Here is an 18,135-nt window from a genome sequence, read left to right as displayed (position 1 = left end):
TCCTCACGTTTTCTTGTAATTGTTGTGTATGTGCCTGTTCCTCACTGTGAACTCTTCCCAGGGTCTCTCTTTATCATATTGGAATTTCCAAAGCCTACCCCATGGTTGAATAGGTGCTCTGTAAAGAACGATTGAATGAGGGAGTGGATGAGAGTGACAACAGGCTGGGGAAATTGTTTGAAAAGCTTTTACATTACTTTTGCCCTGCTTGTGGCAGGCATAGTAAGAAGCAGCATGCCTAATGCAGATGATGGTTATTTCTTCTGTTTAGCTTCTGTCTCTCCCTCTTCTGGTAAAAGCACTTTGGTTTTCCTTTGGGAAACCATCCTTTCCACTCCCTCAATCCATAATGTTTGGGTGGAGCTGACCTCCCCCTCAGTTCCACTGGCTGAATCGTGAGCCAGGCCTGGCCAATGAGGGTGCCACACACCCCTGGCCACAGATTCAATTTGTGTTAGAAGGGAAGCCACACCTGCTGCTATCCATGCTGATAGATTAGTCCTGGTTCTGAATCAATTTTGCATTATTTCAAATCAACCCTCTCTCCTTGCCAGCTCCCATAGCTGTTAGAGACGACACTTCATTTCTGCTTGGCATTGCTAAGCTGGTGGGAGAAGCTGGAAGCTGCTGGCAGCCAGCATGTCATCATGAAACCAAAATGAACTCAGGAAGTTGAAGCTGAGAAATAGATAGGAAGAAGTTCTTAATGCTGAGCACCAAGATGCAGCCACACCTGAAACAATCTCTGGAACTTTTCAGTTAGAGGAACCAGTAAACTCTTATGTTTTGTTCTAGCCTTTAAAAACATTAAAAAAAAATTTTTGTCACTGGCTGCTGAAAGTATCCCCTGGCTGATGCCCTTGGTCAATCCTTTTTCTAACTGCTTTTTGGAGTAGAGCAAGGATGATCTCAGACTTGCAGGAAGCCCTGGAGTAGCCCATAACCCCACTTTATCATTATGAAAGTTCTCTGCCAGGTCCTGAGGACCCAGTAAGAATCAGACCTGCTCTGGATCCCAGGGATCTCATTTAGTGACTTCAGTGGGAAGAACATTTTCAGTGCCTCTTGGGAGGGCAACTCAGGCCATGGGTTCTGAGTTGACACCTCTCTAGCCCCACCTCCAGCTTCTCTTTGTTCTTCCCTATAGGCTTAGGCTGGGATCCAGGAGCCCACTCTGGTTATAAGAGTCTCTAGGAGAAATTTAGGAGCCCCAAGAAAACACAACTTGCACACCATGATAAACAGGCTTACTTAAAACCATTTTTATTCTGCCTCTCAGCAACACTTCTCATTTGATTTAGGAAAAAGATTGGGGACCCAAACACAAACAAAGAAGAAACGAGATGTCTGAAACAGAAATCAGGACCTAATACACTGGAATGACGCTAGGATCTCTGCGTGCTGAGAATTCATGGCCCTGTTTCAGTTTTCTCCTGGGACAAGTGCTGGCTCATGGCAGGCATCCAAGTGAAATGACAGGTGGAATCTGACGTTCATCTCAACGTTTATTTTTTTGCTAGGGTCCAGGTTTTAACAACCTCCTGAGATTCATAGTAATCTAAGAACAATGCTTTGTCTTTGTATAGCACTTAGAATCTCCCTCCAGGGGCATTCCCATCTATTACGGCGATTAATTCTCATAACAACGCTCTGAGGTATGTAGCAGGTAGGTGTTCTTATGTCCATTTTCTAGATGAAGAAATCCGAGGCACTCAGAGGCTAAGAAACTTGCCTAAAATCAGCTTGCATAGCTAGTTAGTGGCAAAAGAGGCATTGGGACTCAGGTATTTTGTTTCTCAGCCTCATGTTTATTCACTTAGAATAAGCTGCCTTTTCTCTTGCTTAGGAAAGTTCATTATCACTGTGTTTCTAATGAGTTCTTGAAGTTATTTTTGCCATATATACATATCCTCTGATGTGTTAATCCCTGGATATTTTCTTTGAGTCCACTTATTTTTCTTGAGTAAATTTATTTGAATAGAAGCAATATATCACATGCCTAAGGGGAAACTGTAAATGGAAGGTAATTAATATAAGAAATACAACAAAAACAGGACTGTGCTACTAAAGTTCTATCTAGACAGAAGACTTTGAACCTGAGGCCTACTCTTTCTTTAAGAAGATGGGAAAAGAGCTAAAGTAACACAAGTGTGTTAAGGACCCATGAGCACTAACCAGAGACTTTCTCTTTGCTGTAAACAGCATTGGAAAAGACTAGAAAAGGGGAAACATATTTTGTGACTGGCGTGACTTAATGTTGTGCCTATAAAGGACTTAAAAATTTCCTTGTGTACCACAGTGGTACACACCTTGCATTCTGTGAAACACTGGGTTGGCGTGTTCTGGTGGGCAGAATTATAGCATCATTAAACCAGTACAATCACACCTGAAGGGGCTGCATTTGCCAGAAAAGAAATACAGTGGGTAGCATCTTCTAGGTTGGCATCCAGGAAGATCAAAGATCATGCCTGAGACTTACTAAAAAGAGAGAGGGAGAGTTTGGAATAAAGCACATTCCATAAACAGAGCCAGTTTATTTCCAAAACTGGGATGGGGAAGGTGCTTCTGTATCTAGAATTGGCCATTAAGTACATTCTCAGAGTCTTTAAGTGGGGAGTGAAGTGACCATTGGTGGATGCAAGCAAGGGAGGGGATCATCGGAAGACAAAAGGCCAGAAAGCCCCTTCATTTGTTTCTTTAGTGACTGATGGAATTTTGGGGGTTGTGGCAGGGATGGAGGAGGACTCACTAGCTACAACATGTAAAATACATGGGGGAAAAAAAAAACCCTGCGCAAATTACACTCTGTCGGACAACTTTAAACATGTTGCAAATGTTTGTGCCCAGCTTTGCAGACAACAGCATCCATTGCTCTTCCTAGGATTCCCCCCCCCCCCCTTAGAAGAAATAAGATTTCCTGAGGCTCATCTCAGCAGAAGAGGAATGGACACAGAGGCTTTCCCTAAACTCAGACAGCGAGATTTGAGTTTTTCTTTTCTTTTTTAAGTCAACGACTGGCTGATCTGGCTCTGCTGCTTGGTTTTCCTTAATTTTGAATTTTTTCCCTTTTCTTTCCTTTTTTTTAGTCTGTCTTTCTTTCTTTCTTTCTTTCTTTCTTTTTTTTTTTAAGTTCATTTGCCAGGGACCTGCCTCTGGAGAGTCCTGAAGGAAGAGATCTCACAGTCTGAAGTCAAAGGCCCATTCCTCAGAAACTCCTGTGTGTGGATGAGGTCCATCCTCCGTGCTTGCGGCTGACTGCTGGCCCGCTCAGGCGCTGTGTGGGACAAACAGACAGTAAGAAAGAGAGAGAGAGCAGGCCTGAGCCTTCTTGGCCCAAGGGCTTCCATTCTCTATAGGATCACTCTGATTAAACAAGCCCGGATCTGGACCAGCACATCTGCATACTTTTGAGACTAAGTGTGGGTTTCCTTTTGAGAAAAGTTTATCTGGAAACATTTGATTTTACACTTGGTGCATACAAAAAAAACCAACAACCCACAAATGATACAGATGCAGCAAAATGCTTTGTGAGCATTTCTGAACCTTGTTCTCCTCAAAAGCTAGCAGCACCATTAGGATTTGGTGTGTGCATCCTCCAGTTGTTTATCTCTGTAGTTAAATCCGTAACTATGCACTTAGAAATTCATCTTGTGTGTGTTTATATAAATGAGATAATGATATACTTATGTATGGTGTGCATATATCATATATATATATAACATATATATGACATATATATATATATTCATTCATTTATTCAATAAATATTTACATGCCAGGCAGTGCTCTAGATGCTGATAATGACACAGTGCCCCACAGCTACATGGTAAGTACCATGCGTCAGACACTGTGCTTTATACAATTTAATCTTCACAGTCCTATGGGTTAGGTACTATTTTATTCTCATTTTACAGATGGGAAGACTAAGGTACAGACTGGTTAAAAGACATGCCCAAGAGCACACAAGCTACTTAGAGGTAGAACCTGCATTTAAACCCTACCAGTTTTAGCTTCAAAGTGAAGCTAAGGGTGCTCCCTTAGGTGTTGTGCTCTGTTAGTATGGGCAATGACAGAAATGAAAATGTTTTTGGAGTTTTCATCCCAGTAGGAGGAGATAGACCATAAAAATATACATAATTATATGTACATTAATATATAAAATGTATAATTATGAATCAATATATTATGTAAGTTATATATAAATATATATATAGTTTCTTAGGGAGTGGCAAATATTAGGAAGAAACATAAAGTTGGGATAAGGGGACCAAGGGAAGGAAGGTGGGGTGCTATTTTAGAGAAGTTGCTCAGGGGTAGCCTCTCTGTTAACATAGAAGCAAGCATTTAAAGGAGAGATGAGAAGAAGCCATGTGGATATTAGGAGGAAGAAAACTCTAGGTAGAGGGACCAGCAAGTGCAAAGGCCCTGTGGCAGGAGCATACTTGTATTGATCAAAGAAGAGAGAGGAATTCAGTGTAGCTAAAGTGGAGGAGTGAGGGGAGATGTGCACTGGGAGATGAAGACAAAAAGGCAGCAACCACATCATGTGGGACCTTGTAAAGCCATAGTATGGGAAATTACCTGTGTTTAAACTGCAGTGTGGCATTCCATCCTATGAATAAACAACTGCATAATCATTTTCCAGCTGATGGCCATTTAGGTTGTTTCAGTTTCCCCTATTTCAGACAGAGCTGCAATGAAAATCACTGCACATCCTTGGTTCTTCACCCTGGCTTCATTAGAATCCTCTGGAGAGCCTTAAAATCTACCAATGCCTGGCCCTATCACTGGAGATTCTAATTTAACTGATCCAAGGTGGGCCCTGGGCATTTTTTTTTTTTTAATTCCCCAGGTGATTCTAATGTGTAGCTAGGGAAGAGCACCATTTTATATCCTTTTTGTGCACCTGTATCTAGGGAGGATACTCTGAGGTAGAATTGCTGAGTGGGTGGACACATGGATTTTAAAGTTTAATAGATGTTTCCAAATTGACCTCCCACAGACTGTCCCAATTTACTCCTACTAACAGTGTTGTATCTAACTAATTCTTCACACTCTCACCAACCTTGATACTATCCATCTTTTTAATTGTTTCAATCTGGCAGACAAAAAAACCCAAACATATCATTGTTGCTTTAATTTGTGTTGGCCTAGTTACTGGTAAGGTTGAACATCTTTTTCGGTTATTTTGATTTCTTTGTCAAAGTCTGCCAGTTTATATCCTTTACAAAGCTGAAATCTTTCCATTGTTACTGATGACTTAGGTGTGACTTGTCTTGACTCCAGCTTATCAGAACCAACAAAGAAAGGCCCTCTGACCTTCTGGAAGTAGGTAACGTTCCCCATTTTTCATCATGGAATCACAAGAATTCTCTGAAGACATATCTATGCAGAACAATCCCCAGGAAGTTTTACTCTAACAAAATTTTGTAGGGAAGAAGATGGATTTGCTTGTACGTTTCTGCAGAGGCCAGTTTCTTGCTTCTTGCCCTCCATGATACATATGCTCACTTCTAATCCTAATGCAACTGAAGGATATTTTGAGGCCACGACAGGATTCATGCCAGGTTGTTGTAAGACATAAGCCTTACCATTGCATAATGGGTTAATATCTGCTAACTTTGTGTCTGCTCGTGGTAGACTACCGTGGGATCCTTAATCCAGTTAGGAGGTCAAGTTCTTCCTTGATGGAAACTTCAGAGCATGAGACTTTTATTGCAAGAATGACAAACAACATTTTTAATACATGGGAGGGGTGTGCCTGGCTACTTAGATGCCTACAAGGCCATCCAGAGATGTCAGTTCAATGGAGTTACATTGCATGTGCATTTAACTTATGATGAATGAAACATTGGTGTTTCTCAACAAGAGGAAAAGCAACCATTTAAATGGAGCTGGAGATTCTGGCCATCGCCACGCTCCATGCTCATGAGCATGGATGGGCATATGATTCCTATTCCTTCTGTATGAACTTGGAGCATGGTTCCAGCGTCTATTTCAGCTTCTACTCAACCCAAGGAACATCATCTCTTCCAAAACTGGTGGGAACACTGGCTCTCTTCAGCTGACCAGGATACTGGCTGTGCATCTCTAATAGGGCATCCACCTATGGATGCTTCCAAGATGAATTTTGATTACCCTCAAAGTTCACATGATGTCCTGACATTAGAACCTCACCCCCGTGTAAGATGAAAGTGCATTGAATGTCATTTGTCATATTTGTGGTTGACAACTCTCATCTGTCTTACATCCAAGCTTTGTCAACTGTTTTTGCTGCTAAGGAACTCCCCCTGAATTCTTCAAGGCATCAGATATGTTACCATGAGCTTGATCATGAGACGAGAGGGAAGAACAAATTTGGAAGGCATGTCAAGTTTCTAGGGAGTAGGGAAGAAACAGCAGTAGCTGAAACTTATACCTGGTATCTTAGGATGTAAAAAAGACCTATTTTGTGGCATATGTTCACGCATGCAAGAATGTTCCCCATCAAATGCAAAGCCCTAGAACAGTGGTTCTATAATTTCAGAATACCTAGAACTTTCTTGGGTGGGTGTTGCTTGTGATAATGCATATTTCAGGGTCACTTGGGTTCTTGATTCGAGGCCAGGAATCTGCATTTTTACAAACATCCCAGCTGAAACTGTCATAGGTGTCTCCAAGACTTTGAGAAACACGATGGGAATAACCTCACTTTATTCGAATCCTCAAGGCACCAGCAGAAAGTAAAAGCCTTCAGATAGTTTGATTTAGGCTGAGGACTTGAATGTTTCTATCAATAAATAGACTGAAGCAATATTTAAATGTTTGAGCTCTTGGAGGGCAGAAAATTTTCTGGCCTGGAGAGCCTGTGAGTTTCTGATTCCATCTGCACCACAATCCTTCTCTTCTGGGAGCCCTACATTCTGTACCAAGCTGTTGAATGTTTCATTGTTAGTGATTCCCAGTCCTTGTAGATTTGATGTCATAAAACTCTTTGCTCCAACCACCACATGGCTTACAGAGATATCCTGCAAAATTAGGACGAATGAGACATTTTTTCTGACTTGGGATACTCTCATGACCCCAGTCTGTCCACCTGGGATTTCCATCATCTGAGGGAGAAGAGATTGGTTACAGTTCTCTTGATAAGGATACAGAGTAATTTTTTTTAAAGGCAGGGACTTCAGGATTCGTTACAGTGTTGTTGATAAAGATAAAGAATACTTTTCTTTAAAAAGGCAGGACCTCATGAGTTTTTAAAAGGCAGTTGTTTACTTCAGACGGTTTTTTGATTGAAATTCAGAGAAGTCACATATTCAAGGATTTTTGTCTCATGTCCAGACTTGGGCTCCTCTAAAGTCAGACTTCCCCATCTCCCAGCCCCCACCCCGCACCCCCTATGGAAGCCCTGGCTGCCTTGAGGATTGTTACAAAAGATCCTCCCCTGTGAATGGGTCTGTCTCCTTGGTGGTAACCTGACTCCCCTCCTTGGCATTGAGTGAGCCCTAACACAGTTAGGTTGATGAGTTTGCTAGTGGGAATGAAAACTGGTCACTCTGTTAAAGCCTAGCTTCGTTGAGTGCATTCTTCTTTGTGGGTTTGGGAGGGAGGACGTTTGGCAAAGAGTATTGTCATAGCCACCTGCATCTAAACCCCAGGGCGGGAACGGGGAGCTGGGAAATGCAGAATCTTGGGCCCCACTTTTGATTTTACGACTTGGAATCTTTTGAGATGGGGCTCCGATGTCAACTTATTTTAAACCTTCCAGGTAACTTGCATGCAGCTCCAAGTTAGGGAACCTCTGCCTTAGTAATTCCATATTGCTATTCAATTCCTCCCAGGACTGGGAAATTTTATTTCCAAGGATTACTGAGAAATTGGCCTGTTATTAGTCTTAATGGAAGATAGAATTGATTTCATTTTCCGAGGGCTAGTTTCTTGCTCTGTCTTTATATACACACACACACAAAACACAGACAAAGCCTTTACATTTGAGTTTCTCCATGGGATTCTAACACTGAAAAACATTATTCTTGCTTTCTTTGATAACCTGGTGGGAAGGGTATCTAAAAGGAACCTGGCCAGGCAGGTGGGGAAGTAGTTCTCTTCTTATTTTATGGATAGGCAAACTGATGGCTGAGAGAATTTAGTAACTTGTCAGGGTGATCTGTGTTGTAGAGCTAGGATTTGAATCCTGGAAAGCCAGTGCTGGAGTCCAGGCTCTCACCACTGTGAAACACTGCTCCTTAGGAAGAAGGGGTGAAGGGGTGACTCCCTGTCATATCTTTTATCACTGCTAACAAAACCTTAATCACAAGCATATCCACATCGATGCTTCATCTCCAGATAGAAACATTGATATTAAAAATGGAGAAAGTCCTCACATATGAAGACTTGTGGGTCCCTTGTAAAACTTCTTGGATGGTGTCTAATGGGCAAACTGATGACTTTTGAAAGCTGAATGTCCACCAGAGACTACAAAGTAGATAATGTCCATGCTGGAGATGTGGTTTTTGTTTGTTTGTTTTCATTTTGGTTCTGGCTCTCACTATGTGCTTAAAAACTGTGAATTAGTTGCCAACATCTAAAAGAGTTGCCAACATCTAAAGGAGATTTGATATGAAAACCTAGCTTTCCAATGTCTTTTGAAAAAGGCTCCATGAGGTCTGCATTCTAAGTGGTCCCCATCAACTGGACTATGATCTTAAACATCACAGTCCCCACCACCCCCTATTGTTCCACAGCCAGGCTGCTTCATTCATGTTCCTTGCTTACCTTCTGCAGTGTTTTGATTTTGTTATCCTGGTGCTGTCTCATCACTTTTTTTTTTTTAAGATTTTTATTTATTTATGAGAGAGAGAGAGAGAGAAAGGCAGAGACCTAGAAGGGGAAGCAGGCTCCCCGCAGGGAGCCCAATATAAGACTTGATCCCTGGACCTGGACCCAGGATCACCCCCTGAGCCGAAAGCAGATGCTTAATCCCTGAGCCATCCAGGCATCCCCCCCCTTTTTTAACGTTGAAACCCCACCATACCACCCCCATATAAATCAGTTCTAGAGGTAGACACAAGGCGAGTGCTATCTACTGGTTTTTGTTATGGAGTATACTAGTTACTGGCTTAGAGGCAGTGTGGCATTGTGGTTAGGAACACAGCTTTCAATGCCAGATGATCTCAGGTTAAACCCTGACTTTATCACTAATTAGCTGTGAGGCATCAGACAAGTTATTTCTCTTCTCCAAGTCTCATTTCCTTTTTTGCAAAGTGGGGATGATAATACCTACATCATGGGGTTGCCGTGGGGATTCATTCATGTAAGAGCTTAGACAGGAGCTGGCCTATGCTAAGTTCTCTGTCAGTGTCAGCTACTATTATTATAACCCAGTTCAACACTGATCTGGGCAGTATGTATTTTCACAAGTCTCCAAGAGTTAGGCCAAGACTTAGCCTCGTTTCCCTGGAACACAGTCCTTTGAATTTAGCTCATGAGTACAAAGGCTTGAACTGTGTTTGGTAGCATCTTAAATTCTGAGGTCCTTCTCCCAGTCATGTTGATAATTGGCAACAGTAGTAATACTAAGATTAGTAAATGGTTTGCATTTTTTTCAGTACCAACTAAGGAACAGACACCATGTTATATGCATGCAGGTCATCTAATTAACCTTCACTATAGCTTTATTCGATGGGTGCAACTATAATTCCCATTTTTACAGAAGAAGAAACTGAGGCAAAGCACTTGGCTGAGAGTCTCACAGGCAGTAAGTGGCAGAGGGGAAAAGCTGCACCCAAGAAATCTGGTACCAAACCTGCACCATTAACTCCACACTCCACAGCCCCATGCTTACACACAAGCACTCTATGTCTTCCTTAAGGAATAAAGTTGGGTCTGCGTTTATATATGTTCTCCGACCATCTTCTTTATAGGCCAACATCATTCATTTTCCATCTTGTAGACAAGAAACCTTGAGCTTCCTAGGATGTTTTAGTGTCCTTTTCTCCTTTCATTGGTCGAAACCACCTATTTTTTTTTTTCCCTTTGTGCCACTTCCTGTCTTCACATCTCCTCTGTCCAGCTGCCCTGATTGCTCCTGGGTCTGGCTTGTCTGATAGGAAGTTGATCTCCTGTGACATGTACTACCCCTCTTGGCTGCCAAGGTTGCATTGGCCCATCTGGCAGGCTCAAGGGTGTCCCCTTCCTCCCCCACCCACCAGGTGAGACTTTCCTGAAACCAAGCCAGAGGGGCTGACCTTCTCAGCTTGAGGGAAATGGTGTAGGGCTAACTGCGCTGCTCTGGCAGAAGAGCTAAAGGATTTCTCAGAATTCTTATCTGCCCTGCCAGGAGTTAGTGAGACAGAGATGGATCTGGGCTTGTCATTTCCGGGTCTCAGTCATCCGTCACATGACCTTGCCCTCTGCCAAGCCTCCGATGGGCAATGTCAGAGATTCTAGCAGATTCAGCGCATTTCAGCTGGTTCGAGAAATCAGGATAAATTTGTCCAAATCCAGAGAGAAATAGCAACAGCATTCATCTCTTTAATGAGATGAGAGCCTGTTGGCAATACCAAAAATATGTGGTCACCCTTCTGCCCTTACACTAAGAACAGGTAGGCCCAGTTGAGTCAAAATCATGAAATCATTGAGCAGATCGGATGGTAAGGCAGAGCAAGTAATGATCCTAATACCCATTTATTCCCCCACATTTCCCACTTACAACGAGGTGGCACTGTGTGACTGGCTTTGGCTAATAAATTGTGAGCCTAAGTGACATTTGTCACTTCAGGGCCGAGGCAGTAAAAATCTATGTGGGAATCTCTGGTCTTCCTCTTTCCTCTCTCAGAGATTGGAAAACTATGGTCCCTTGACCTATTTATTTTTGTAAATAAAGTTTTATTGAACACAGCCATACTCACTCATTTGCATGTTGTATATGGCTGCCTGTATGCTAAAATGGCAGAGGTTAAGTAGTCACAGCAGAGATGGTAATAGAGGCCTATCATAGTTACCATTTGGCCCTTAGTGGAAAGAGTCTGTTGACCCCTGTTCTAGACAGAGCAGCTACAGGACAGCGGGGCTTCAGATAGCCTGGACCCTGAGTGATTGGGTGGAGGAGAGAGGCTCCACAAAGCTCCATGGCTTGTGGAAATGAAAATGAAAATGAAAACTCTTTTGTTTGGGATTGTTTACTACTAGAACATAACCTAAACTGTCCTCACAGATCCCAACAGGCATTCAGGAGAAGGCATTTTACATGGGGAGGGATTCAAGAAGCCTACTTACTTCCTTGTGAAGTGAACTGCACAAGAAATACCGATGATGAGAAGGCCAATAATGATGGAGGCGATGGCCACCCACTTGGCATTCCTCCCAAGTCGCTTGGATCCTTCAATGTCACCATCGTTGTAGCTGTTCAGAGACTGGGGGGATACAAGGGAAGAGCTGGTGATGACAGGCACCCCCTAGGGAAAGACACGTGCTTCTTAAGCTGATCTGAGCAGGCAAACATGGTTATCACCTTCTCCAGGAAGCCTTCCTTGGACTCCTGGGCTGACTTACTTCCCCTTCTGGATTTCCCGATTACCTTCATCTTAGTATTTACCATAGCACATTAAAAGGATTGTTTTGGCCTCTCCCATTAGAGAATAAGTTCTATGTGGGGCCATTTGTCTTTTTTTCTGTACAGTATACCAGTGCCTAGGGTCATATTTGTCATGTAGAAGATGCTTGATAAATATTTGTATAATGAACAGGTATGCATGTCTCATCCAGCAGAATGGGGTTTGCAAACTCTGGCCCATCAGCCAAATCCAGCCTGTTATTTTTATAAATGAACTTTGTTTGGAACACAGCCACACTCCTCTATTTACTATAGTCTGTGGCTACTTTTATGCTACAACAAAGTTGTGTAGCTGGATTGGAGACCATATGGTCCTTAAGGCCTGATATATTTACTTTTTGGTCCATTAACAGAAAAAGTTCACCTCTCCTGCACTAGAAGTTCAATCCACGAGATTAGGGACCTTGGCTGAACTGTTCACCTCTGTCCCCAAGCCAAGCTGTCATTCAACTGGTATCTACTCTTGTGACTTTGCCAGCTGCTAAAATCCTGAACTACTTCTGTATTGGCAGGTAAAGAGCAGCAACACCTCCCCAATATCCCAGCCATCCTGCCCCCCAACTTCTGAATACCCACAGACTTCCCCATGATCCAGCAACTTAAGAGTTACCACTTGGCCCAGCAGAACATCCTCTCTGATGGAATACTTTATTGAATATTTGAATACTTGTTGAATATTTTAAATATTGCCTTTGTTGCTTGTACGTTGAGCAGTGTCTGGTACATTGTAGGAGCTCAAGAGGTAAGTATTGGCTGAGTAGGTGATCCTCCTTACAGGATGTGAGTTTGTTTGGGGGCAAAATGGAGGTGCTCAGAGAATATTTGCTGCTGAGCTGATGGCCAGGGCAGCTGAAAAATCTTATAATAAGCCCTCTTTATCATAATTCCCACTGATGAGGATCCCCCAAAAGTTCTGCTGCTGCTGAAAGAAGACTGGAAATATGCATTTGTGAGTTACGGACAGAGGTTGATCAGTGCAGGTGAATCTAAGATTTCAGTGGGGAAACTCTATTCTTGATCCTGAAATCACAGAATGTCAGTAAGAGTCCTCCTCTTCCCAGGTTATTAAGGGGGATTAGGCACTGCAAACAATTACAAACCATGGAAACACCCAATATACCACTGAACTTTCCACTTCCATAATCTTCCATGAATTCTTGGATTCTGGCCACCTTTGCAACAAGATGTGGACCTAGGCAGTGAAGGGGGCTTGTGTGCAGGCATCTGGTGTGAATGGGAAGGTAGGAATCTGCAAGGACATCCAGAGCTTCTGGCAGGATCAGTCCCAGAATTCTGAGTCCTGAATTCTGGAGTTCTCAACCCTGAGTATTTATTAGAAACACCTGGCTAGTGTTTTGTTTGTTTGTTTTAAATACAGATAGTTGTCCTGGAGAGATACTGGTGTGGGGACCAGACACTAACTTCCTTAAAAAAAAAACAGTGGTAAAATATACATAAAATTTACCTTTTTAAAACTATTTTTATGTGTATAGTTCAGTGGCATTAAGTGACATTCACATTGTTGCATACCCATCCCCACCATCTGTCATCCCAAAGTGAAACTCAGTCCGCATTAAACCCTAGCTCTTTATGGACTGGACCATTTTTAGGTACCTCATGTAAGTAGAGTCATGCAATATTTGTCCCTTTGTGTCTGGCTTTTTTCATTTTGCGGTGTCCTCAGGGTTCATCCCTGTTGTAGCATGGGTCAGAATCTCTTTCCTTTTTAAGGCTAGATAACATTCTACTGTGTGTATAATGTCACATTTTGTTTATCCATTCATCTGTCCAGGGACACTTGGGTTGTTGCCAAAGTATTTTTTAAAGCTTCTTAGGATTGAAAACCTTTGGTCTAGACAGCTATATTTAATGCCCTGCAAAGTCAAGGTGCCCATCACCTTAAGATTTATTGTGAGGAAGTGTGCAACAGAGCATGGGCTCTAAGCTGAAAGAGAGAGCGGAGTTCAAACTCCATGTGTTAGCCATCAAGAGAATTAGAACAAGTTATAAGCTTTCTAAGCCTTGGTGTCCTCATCTGTAAATTGAGGGCAATGGGAATAGCACCTCCTTCACAATGGAGGAGCCAACGAGTTAAGGCTTACAGAGTGGTTAGCATTGCCCCAGCCCATAGCGTATGCTCAATAAATGTTTGCTTTTCTTGTGAATTGGCACTGTTTGTCTTGTTCTTCCTCCAACACTGAGGTCTTTGGGGTGCAGTAGAATCACCTGGGCTCCTTATCAGAATTATAGATGATCAGGCTCTGCCCCTTGCTGGAGCAGCATCTTTGAGGACCCAAGTTTGAGAAACCTTGTTTTAGAGTCTTCATGATCTAAGTCTCTGCGTAGAATCTTAGACCCTCAAATTCTGAGCTCACAATCTAGTTTACTATTTTTTTACATTTTTATATTTTTCGCAATCCAGTTTAAAATTATGTCTATTCAGATGCTCCTAAGGTGATCATTATCCTATTGTGCTACTTTGGAAAACGCAGTTACGAGATGCACTTTGTCAAGGCAATGCACTTGTGTTGCTGTAACCAGAGGAGAAATGATGAGGTCCCTCCCCTTCCCAAATATTGTTAACTCCTGGTTGTTTGGATGAAAAGCCAGTTTCATGTTCTCAAGTGGGAAGAACAGTGAGTCTGTGCATACTGAGGGGTACATCTCTATCTGTGCCCATGAGCACAGGTGAGATGGAGGCTTCTTAAGCCACTTGTTTGCTACAGATCAGCAGAACCATGCTGGTGACCTGGCTGAGGGGGATTTGGGTGCAAGCCATGAGTGAGTCTTGCTCAACCTTTATCACTTGCTGCCAGTCTGGCATCTTGTATGTGAACCTCTTCTCTGCAAACCACCATCTTGCTGGGGCTCATAAGGGAAACGTGGAGTCGTTTAGGAATGAGGTCATGATTCGCTTGAAAAACAGATGAAAGCTTCTTGCAGTATTTACTGTGGACTCTCCTCCCTCCCATGAGTTCTTTTATGAATCCATTTCCTCTTCTGGTGCTTGAAGAAGGGGCTGCCCATGGGCAAATCTGCTGGGTAAATATAAGGATATGGAAAGATGAAGATGAAAGACTTTAGAACTCCCAGATTTTACTCTGAAGGACTTCCCTGATTGGGAGTCTCAGGGTTTAGGGTGGAGATCTAATAATGAAGAGAGAAGGAATTAATCTTCCCTTCCCCATTCATTGCCTGCCATTCTTTTCCCTTCCCGATTGGAACTGCATACTAAGGCTCTCCTGGCAAATGCTACAGACTGAAGTGGTGGAAATGGGTTGTAGAGAAAATGCATGGTTTATAAATCTTTTCCTGAAGAGCTTAGAAAGCAAACTATCCCATCTGCTGTGGAAGAACTAGAAAGAAACATGAGATGGCTTAGATATTTAACATTTACATGATCTTATTTAGTTCTTTTACAGATTACAAATGTAACTTGTGAACATGTAAAGCATTCGAATGCTACAGAAACATCCAGTAAATACTAAGCTCTTCTCCCCATCCTATTTCCCAGAGATAACCATTGTTCACAGTTTAGTGCACTTGCTTCTAGATCCTCCCCTCCCCCATGAATACTATGAAAGGAAAACTGATACTTTCTCTTTCTTCTGTTATGGCTAAGCACATTATGTATCTCAGTCAAGATAAAGAAACAGCAATTTGCACCTTGAGATAAACCAAGAATTCAGAGTCAGTCTGTTGAGCCCACATCCTTCTAATATTAAAACCTTGAGTATTTCCCATAAATCTTGGCAATGACAACTTCATCTCGGCTTATGCGATGTTGGTACCCAAACACAGGTCACTTCCTTCGTGGATATTGTAATCCCTTGAGAAAGATACTGTTTTGCTTTGTTAATTTTTTTAAAATCATGAACAAACTACTGTTAAACTTGGTAACTTTGGCAATTTTGCATTTGTTTCCTTTAAATACTTGTGTTGTGCTTTTTATTTGGCTAGCTGGTCCTTTTGAAGTTGGACTTCCTTGCATTTCTTTCCAAGTGAAAATTTTTTTTTCTAAATGTATTGGTCTCTGAGTTTTTCTTTGAAAAATTAATAATGATAGCAGGTAACATTTATTGAGTTTTTATGTGTGCCAGGCACAGTGTTAGATACGTTTCAAGGATTACCTTATTAGCCCTTATAACAAGCCCATGAGATAGATGCTTTATTGTTTCCATTTTCTTGCTGGGAATATTGAAGCACAGAGAAGTTAAAGTGCTCAGAGTCACATAGCTAGTTTTGTAAGGTACGTATGTATACACGTGATGTTTATTGGTTAAGTGTAGTTCTTGATATACTTATTTCCTTTGTCCAGTTTTCTATTAGCTTGTCTTTTTCATATTGATTTGTGGGAACTTTTTGTATATTATAGATCAGCATTGTGCAATAGAAATATAATGGGAGGCATGTATGTGATTTTAAATTTTCTAGTTGCCACATTAAAAAAATAAAAAAATAGGTGAAATTAATTTTAATACTATATGTAAATATGTAAAGTGTATGTGTTTATATACACATGCATATACACACTTAGAGATTTTCGTTTGTTTTCTTTTATTTAAAAAATATGGATAGTATTATACCTATTCTGCAACTTGCATTTTTCCACTAATACAGGGTTTGCATCTTTTCAAGCTAGTGTTTCTAGGTCTGTCTCATTCTTGTTTTTTTCCCTCCAGGCAGGATTTAAAATAATGAGTTATTTAAAATATAGAGTTCCTAATGTTGCATTATCTTTGCATCCTTGGGGGGAAATCTTAGATTGTCATGATGCTTGTTTTTGTTTTTTAGGTAACTTTTTGTTTTCATATAGCTTCAAACTTACAGAAAAGTTGTGAGCATAGTTGTCTTATTCTTTTTAGTGGCTTAGTAGTAGTCACATCCATGGCTGCACCTCACCAGTAGACATTTCAGTCATTTAAAGTTTGTTGCAATTACATAATATGCTTCAGTAGACATCCTTATTCATATATTTTTGTACATGGTTAAGCCTCTCCTTAGGATGGATTCCTAGGAGTGGAACTGCTCAATCAAATAATTGAAAGGTAGATGTGGTTACATTTAGAGAGACAAATTGCCCTGCGAAAAAGCTAGACAGATTTACACTGCTGCTAAAAGTATTTTAGTGCTGTTTTCCCCATATCCTTGCCAAAACTGTGTATTATCAATCTTTTTTTTTTTTGCCATTCTGATAGGTGTCAAAGAATCTCAGAATGACATTTCTTTGATTCAATGGTGAGATTGAGCTATATTTATGTTCTTTGGCCCTCTGCTCAGATGTCCACCTTCTTAGAGAAACTTTCTAAGAAGAGTGAATTTAAAACTCTCTCTGATGACCTATATAGTGCCTGAAACATAGGAGATCAATAAATATTTGTTATATGGATAAATGTTTATTTGTTAACTATATTTCTTCTTGATGAATTTTGTATTTATATTCTTTGTCCAGTTTTCTATCAGTTTGTCCTTTTTCTTATTAATTTGTGAGAACTTTTAATGTATTATAGATCACCACTGTTGCAAGAGAAATATAACAGAAGCCACATATATAATTTTAAATTTTCCATTAGCCCATTAAAAAAATAAAAATAAATAGAGGAAATTAATAATATAAATTTGATTTAACCCAATGTGTCCAAAATAATATTAAAACCTGTGGTACTACCCACATTTCAAATACTCTATAGCCACATATAGCTAGTGGCAACTACTGAATAGCATAGTAGATAATATACCTTAATCTGTTACATATATTACAAAATTTTCTCCTAGTTTCTCCCCATCTATTTTTTGCCCCAAGTATAACTTCTATTTTGATACAGATTGAGGTTCATGAGAAGTTTCAAACTATAGATAGTACCAAAAGTTCTCATGAACACTTCACAAAGTGTGTTCCCCGATGATCTTTTACATAACCATAGTACTTTGTCAAAACTAGGAAATAGTGTCATTGGTAAGACACTATTAACTTGGGTATAGATCTTATTCTGATTTCACCAGTTTTTACATATACTCTTTTTCTTTTTTTGGTATATGTATAGTTCTATGAAATTTTGTCTCATGTAGATTGGAGTGTCCACACACACAGAAATCCTCCTGTGTTACATCCTTCCCCTGTGTCTGTGTTTACTGTCTTCTAACTCATCATATACGTGGTGCTTGGATATTGCCTGGAGTTCCTTTCTGAGCTGTATTCCTCTTCCCAACCCAATGATCCTTATTTTAAGGTGCTAAGTGTGATATGCACTATACAAAGTGTGATAAAAAGAAGGACCTTTAATTTCCTTCTAGTTTTTCTTTTCCTCTGTGAGGCAAATGAACCTTTCTCAATATGTAGCACAAATGAGGCCTTATCACACATTTTGTAAGGCCCTCAAACAAGTCCCTAGGAGTGCCTTTTCTCTTTTCTCCAAGCTTGGGCTTAAGCCAGCAAAATGTTAGAGTCATTACAAAACCTAAGGAGAGCATCCAGGTCTTGGTCACCTGGTTTTGAGCCAGCAAAGGTCACAGTTTGACAGAAATGGAGCAAGTTCTTTTCT

At 41.0% G+C, this 18,135-nt stretch overlaps 1 protein-coding gene across 1 annotated transcript in view; it reads right to left on the bottom strand.

Annotated features, from left to right (window-relative positions):
* Positions 1 to 1,235: 1,235 nt before the first annotated feature.
* Positions 1,236 to 18,135, bottom strand: part of TMEM233 (transmembrane protein 233) — a 35,722-nt gene continuing 18,822 nt past the window's right edge. Inside the window, exons 2-3 of the mRNA XM_026015895.2 lie at positions 11,257 to 11,393; positions 1,236 to 3,274 (exon numbers count right to left, since the gene is read on the bottom strand). Coding sequence (XP_025871680.2) covers positions 3,268 to 3,274; positions 11,257 to 11,393 — 144 coding nt within the window. The 3' untranslated portion in view covers positions 1,236 to 3,267. The remainder of the gene's footprint in view (positions 3,275 to 11,256; positions 11,394 to 18,135) is intronic.

The sequence above is a fragment of the Vulpes vulpes genome, chromosome 10 (assembly GCF_048418805.1).
Source record: "Vulpes vulpes isolate BD-2025 chromosome 10, VulVul3, whole genome shotgun sequence".
In the NCBI taxonomy this organism is placed as follows: Eukaryota; Metazoa; Chordata; class Mammalia; order Carnivora; family Canidae; genus Vulpes; species Vulpes vulpes.
This window is presented reverse-complemented; position numbering and strand designations above follow the sequence as displayed.